This window comes from Galeopterus variegatus, unplaced genomic scaffold (genome assembly GCF_000696425.1).
Source record: "Galeopterus variegatus unplaced genomic scaffold, G_variegatus-3.0.2 Scaffold139, whole genome shotgun sequence".
NCBI classification, from domain to species: domain Eukaryota; kingdom Metazoa; phylum Chordata; class Mammalia; order Dermoptera; family Cynocephalidae; genus Galeopterus; species Galeopterus variegatus.
Window position 1 is genome coordinate 439,686 of NW_007726250.1, and position 6,452 is coordinate 446,137.

General features: G+C 46.5%; 1 protein-coding gene across 1 annotated transcript in view; it reads right to left on the reverse strand.

Moving 5' to 3' along the window:
- The window catches only part of APOL6 (apolipoprotein L, 6), a 4,890-nt gene extending 814 nt beyond the window's left edge, over window positions 1–4,076 (reverse strand). The window contains exons 1-3 of the mRNA XM_008590214.1: window positions 4,003–4,076; window positions 931–1,765; window positions 319–400 (exon numbers count right to left, since the gene is read on the reverse strand). Coding sequence (XP_008588436.1) covers window positions 319–400; window positions 931–1,765; window positions 4,003–4,076 — 991 coding nt within the window. The remainder of the gene's footprint in view (window positions 1–318; window positions 401–930; window positions 1,766–4,002) is intronic.
- Window positions 4,077–6,452: the final 2,376 nt, after the last annotated feature.

The following is a 6,452-nucleotide window of genomic DNA, read 5'->3' on the forward strand; positions in this document are numbered from 1 at the left end:
CCCCCCCAGAGGCCCCTGTTTCTTTCAAGTAGTGATTTAAGCTTTCGTCATCTGGCTCTTCTGTGAGTTTCATATTCGTGTGGCTTCCGTGCTCTTGCATGTGTGTACCTTTTCTCCTGTTAATCTGTGTATTGTCATTGTGTTTTATAGAACCAAGTGTAGAACCTTCCATAGGTGGAAAGAAAGTGACGTAACCTCCCTATCTTAGTCACCTCAGGCTACTATAACAAAATACTACAGATTGGGTGGCTTAAACAACAGAAATTTATTTTCTCACAGTTCTAGATGCTGGAAGTCCCAGATCAGGGTGGTGCTGGCCCATTCTGTTCCTGGTGAGGGCTCTCTTCCCACCATGCAGACAGGAGCCTTCTTGCATGGCCTTTCTCACATGGCCTTTCTTCTGTGTATGAGTGGGAGAGGGGAAGGGGGGGAGTGTTTTCTTTCCCGTTATAAGAAGATCAACCTCATTGAATTAGGGCCCCACCCCTAGGGTTGACTTCATTCAATCTGAATTACCTCCTAAAGCCCCCATCTCCAAAATTAGGGCTTAGAGCTTCAATATATGAATTTGTGGAGTCACAGTTCAGACCCTAACACTCCCTTTGACTCAGTGTCCTCTTTTGTAAAACTGGAAAGACCCTCTTCCCAGCATGTGGGCCTTAAAGAATATCAAGGGAGAAACAGAAGGCATGAGCAGGTTTCTCCAGGACAAGCACCCTCATCTTCAAGGTATTCTTCATTCTATATGGACCCCCAGGGTCACAAGATGCCCATATCCCGAAGAACATGAAAACTTCACACACACACACATGCACACACATGCACTCACACAGGCTCCCTTTACCCCTTCTGGTAAACCTTGGTTCCCATAGGCCTCAGCTATGGCCTCTCCTAACCCCACGCCTCTCAAGAGATCAATCACAACCTCACCTTCTGCTGCAGGTTCTCGTGGAGCTGGGTCAGCTTTGCGAGCTTCCTTTCCAGCTTCCCTGCCTGGGACCTTAGCTCTTCTGCAGACTCTGTTCTTGCTCCCTCCTGCAGTTGCTTCCAGTCCTTCCAGAGAGCAGCCAAGTCCTGGCCAAGGGAGAAGGTGGCCATCGCACCTCCCAGCATGCGAGCATTTTTGGTCATCACCAGTGTTGTACCCTCAAAGGCCTTTTGCACCTGCCTGCTCCTTCGGGCCGAGACTTGGCCAGTGGTCAGGAGACGCTTGGCGGCTTTGGCCAAATGCGGGTGGGCCCTGGCTGTCCGAAAGGCACGGATGTTTTTCTTGACATCCCTGATGGTGCTTCCACAATTATAGGCAATCTGACTGGCAGCCATAACATAGGATGCTTCCTTTCCTCCAGCCACCCTGACCTCTTGGTCAAGGGTGGGCACTAGGCTGCTGGCCTGAGCTCGGGCTTTTTTATTGTGAAAGTGCTCCCATGCACTGGTCATGATACTGGTGACCCCAGCTGCTGTCCCTAAACTTTGACCAGCGGCCGAGAGCACCAGGCTTCCTCCTGCTGTTACTGGAGCTAGGGCTAAACCTAGGACACTCATAACTCCAGAGAAGACGGTGACAGAGTTGGCCACTATGTTGGTCTTGGTGAATGTTTTGTGGATTGTGTCCATGTGGTCTGCAAGGGCACGGAGCTTTCTAATGTTCACTTCCAGATCCTGTTTCAATCTGGGAAACTCCTCCAGAAATATTTTTTCTTCGGCTGACAGATCTCCATCTGGTAGCTCCGCATCTTCACACAGAGAAATGTCATCCTCGTCCCTGTGGGAGAGTGAAGTAAAGATTTTGCTTTGACCTCCCGGGTGGGAAGGCCCAGCTCTTCATCAGGCCCATGTGGCTTCTGGATGTTCTTGCCACTCCTGACTTCGAATCCTCCCTGCATCTCCCTAAAGAGTCCCCTGAAAAGTCCCAGAGCGTCATTGAGGAATTCAACCTTCGCAGAAAGCTACTGGTTCCATGAAGGGAAGAAACATGGAAGAGGAGCATCTGGAGGGACAGAGGGAAGTAACCTTAGCCTTGGCTAAAGAGCTGGGGAAGGCAGCTTAGTCTCGAGAAACGTTCTCAGCCTTGTCCAGAGAAACTACAGCACTGGCATGGGGGAGGGGCAGTGGGGAAATGCTAAGGTCCTGCTCAAGATGAAGAACTTGGGACCAACGCGGGGAGAGATCTAGAAAAGGTAGGAGGAGGAGACCGGGTGTCGGGTGGGGGTTGGGAGCCCTACACCTGTCGGGATGAGTCAGAGGCAAGAGGGGCCGTGTGTATAACACATCCTCCACCTACATGACCTTGAGTTTGGCTCCTGTGGGTGTGCCTTACTTTCTATCAGGAGTTGCACATCGAGAGGGTCAAGATAAATTATTACTCATGTTCTGCATGTGTTCCTTTCCCTGGGCCAGCTCTACCTGACTTCCAAAGCAGATGGGACAAAGAGACCCAGGTTTCTCTTCCCCCATCACCTCACAGGACAAAGTATTGAGGGATCTTTGCCAGCCCGGTTGAGTTTGGCTTTCATGGGAGAGCAGCAGCAGGTAAGAGCAAAGCCTGCTCCTCCGGGCAGTTTCTTGCAGAACGTGCCATGGGTGCATTTCCTTCAAGGCAAGCTGAGGAGGCCTGAGCATGACACAGATGCCCTGGCCCAGAGAAGAGGGTCAGAGTAAAGGAAAGCCACCTCCTTTACTTCTCAGTGGAGGGACATGAAGCCCAAAGAGGAGAAGGGACTCTCTGAAAGGGACGTGTGAGGTAGAGGTGGAGCTTTGGGTGGGGCTCAGAGCCCCAAGACGGAGGACTTTCTGCTCTTCCTCTTATTGGTCAGTTGATGCCAAGACTTCCTCATGGAAGTGTATGTAGGTGTGGAAATATGTTTATCTTTAATAAATCTCTCTACACACACACGCACGCACACACACACTCACACACGCACACACAGTTCCTCAGTGGAAAAAGTTGGAAACAAAAGTGTGGAAATATGTTTATCTTTAATAAATCTCTCTACACACACACGCACGCACACACACACTCACACACGCACACACAGTTCCTCAGTGGAAAAAGTTGGAAACAAAAGATAGCACCAAGGAAACCCTTTAGTGTTAATGAATTAATAAATTTAGGCCCCCTTATCAGTTAATCAGCGATGGAAATCGATTAACAGTGCAGAAGGTCACTAGGGGCTGGCAGTGGGGAAGGGGCAGGATGAAGGCAAGAAGAGCGACCTTGCTGAAAAACCCCAAACTTTACAGATGTCACAGTGTAGCCCCGCTGATCTCTGTTTCCTCGAGGCATGTAAGCACAAAGACAAACAGCAAATACTCAGACATGAAGCGACAAGGATCAACAGCGCCGTTGTATACTAACTGTGAAGTTTGTTTTTAGCTTGGTTAATAGCTAACGGAAGCCTGGCTTCGTGTGTTTCTTAATTAAACCAAACGTCTCAGATGTGGACATCGCTGCCCAAGTACCTCTGTATGAGGTGGCGATGTCTCCTGGCTTAGGTTAAGACTGTAATCTAGTCCCATGAGATACTGCACGTGTAGTTCACTTAACCTATTTGGTAAGCAAATGTTTGTTGCTTGCCCACATTGTGCTGGAGGCTAGTGGTGCTACATCTGCTGAATAATAATTGGGCTTAAATTAATTAAACTGTTAACACTAAAGGGCTTCCTTAGTGATGTATCAGCCAAAAAGGCTGAGTTCCTACCTTCATGGGACCCACAGAGATGAGGCCCCAGAGTGGGGCAATTCATGTCCGTAGAGTCCTATAGCCCAACGCATGCACCTGACTAAATCTTGACTTGCTCTCCAAAATAGTTAGTTCAGCCCTGTGGAATATTTCTTTTCCCTAGAGGGACATATCTCCATATGCATAATTGAGACCAATGGGAAGACAAGGCCCACTTCACAGCTAGTGCTACTGAGCACATTTTTTCCTTATTGTGAGGGTACCTGCTGCAATTCAACAGAACCAGCTCTTCCCCCAGGGACCAAGCTCTTTGGGTTACCTTTGCAAACCAACACTGGCCTCCCGTTCTTTTGCTGCCTGGTTGTCCAGGAGCCTCTGTGGCACCAAATCCATGTCCCCAAGAGTCAAATGATTTTCTGGTTGAAAATATTAAAAATAAGGTTACTACACTTACCATGAAACATATAAAATTCAAGTGTACAGGGATTTTAGATTATGTGGAATCAAAATAATAACGGAACACTTATAATGTACTAAATATTGTCAAACTATAGTTTTTAAATTTTATATGGAGGTGTAGCTTACATACTATAAGTGCACAAATTGAAGTACTCAGCTCAATAAATTCTGACGTCGATGTTGGAGGGTAGCAGAATATGCCAACCCCAAATATGCCACTTTGGCATAAGGACTATTTTGACCTTAAAGGCTACTGAGAAGAAGTGCATAAAAGAAAAGTTCTGTGTCCTCCCCTTTTTGTCTAAAAGTGGGACATAAATTACATAGGTAAAGGTGTCCCTCCTCTCCTCTCTACCAAGAAGGACAAAGTTTCATCACTGCAAACAACTTTAGACCCTTATCAGCACCAGAAGAATCTACACTACAAACTCACTAACTAGCCTTTACCTACCATTAGTTCCCCATTTATCGGTCTTCCCACAACTTGCCACCCCTGCAGACTTAGTCCCTTTTCCTTTGTCTTGTCACTTCTCTAAAATTGTATTGTTCTTTGTTGATTCCTGGGTGTCTCCCATGTACAGAAAAGATTTACATGTTAATAAACTTCTGCTTGTTTTTCTCTTGTTGATCTGTCTTGTGTTACAAGGGTTCCAGCTGAGAACTCAGAAGGCTAGAGGGAAAATGATTTTTAATTGTCTATGCCCAAGTCAAGATCTAAAACCACCCAGATCAAGATGTAAAACAGATTTCCTTGTAGCCCCTCCCAGTCAATTCGGATCTCTATAATCACTGATTAGTTTGTTTAAACTAATGTGTTTCCTTGTGTTTTTAAATAGCTGGGTCATTTTGCTTCCCGTCTTCTCTTACAAAGACATCACTGGATTCTGCTCTAGTACCAGTGGGAATGGCTGGGAGGGAAGGACGCAGCCTACCTTGGCAGGGTGGAGATATCTCGGTTGTCATAATGTTCAAAAAGGTGTCTTGATTCTTCTCCATGTTGAGAATGACAGGGTGCCCTGGCTGGGAAGAGACGTTTGAGCTTCTAAGGAGAAAATAGGCCTTTCATTAGTGTGGAGACAGCATGTTAAAGTGGATTCAAAGCCCCGCTCTATCACTTACTTACCACTTCTGTGATTTTGAAACATTTAACGCAGTTTCCCTTTCCTTATCTGTGAAATAGCTAGTAAAACACCTAGCTCAGTTAGTGTCAAGGAGCAGTGGTTTCTGCATTTTTCATAATTATAGTTAGTATAAAAATACTCCATTAAAAGAAAAGAACTCTCAGATTGGGTCAGAAAGCAAACCCCAACTATATCTTCTTACTAGAGAGACTTCTGAAACAGTGACTTAAAAAAAAAGCTGAAACTAAAAGGATGTGCAAAACCCTAAGAGGCCGGGAAGTGGCGGTGGCTGAAAGGGGGATCCTTGTGGTGGGACAGTGTGTGTCTTCACTGGTGGTGGTCACACGAGTCTACTCCCTTATGCCTTCGGGGGGGCGTGGTCCTGGTGACATCTGGATTTTGGACATCTAGCCTCAGTGGCTGAAAGGGGGATCCTTGTGGTGGGACAGTGTGTGTCTTCACTGGTGGTGGTCACACGAGTCTACTCGTGAGAAAAATCGCAGATAACTAAATGTGTGCCTGCACACACGCACACAAACAAGTGCACACAAAACTGGTGAAGTCTGAACAAGGTCAGTGGTTTGTGTCAGTCAGTTTCCTGGTTATGATATTGTACTACAGCTGTACGAGATGTCCCCACTGGGGAAACTGGGCAGTGCGTGTGTGAGGTCTGTCTGTATTATTTATTACAACTGCATGTGAATCTACAATTATCTCAGAATAAAAACTAAAAAAAAGCATAGCAGCAAATACAGAAAAGAAGAATTGTAGCATCATTCATAGTAAAAAACAAAAAGAAAAAGAAAAAGTCTAAAAGCCAACCAGTTTTCCATTTCAACCGGACTGGTTAAATATGCTGTGGCTCATCAGACAATGAAAGAGCATGCAGCCGTTAAACCAGGCAAGGCAGACCCGTATGGACAGATGTGGCAGGGTCCCCACAGACAGTGGTAGAGGTAAAAGGGCACAAAGAAGATTTATGTGATTCCATAGATAAGAATCTAGTACACTGAACGGATTGAGGGTCAGGAATGGGGGAAAGCCTGCTTTTCGCTCTATTCCTTTGATTCTTTTTTTCTTTTTTTGGTGGCTGGCCAGTGCGGGGAGCTGAACCCTGGACCCTGGTGTTATCAGCGCTGTGCCCTAACCAACTGAGCCAACAGGCCAACCCCGCTTTGATACTTCTTGC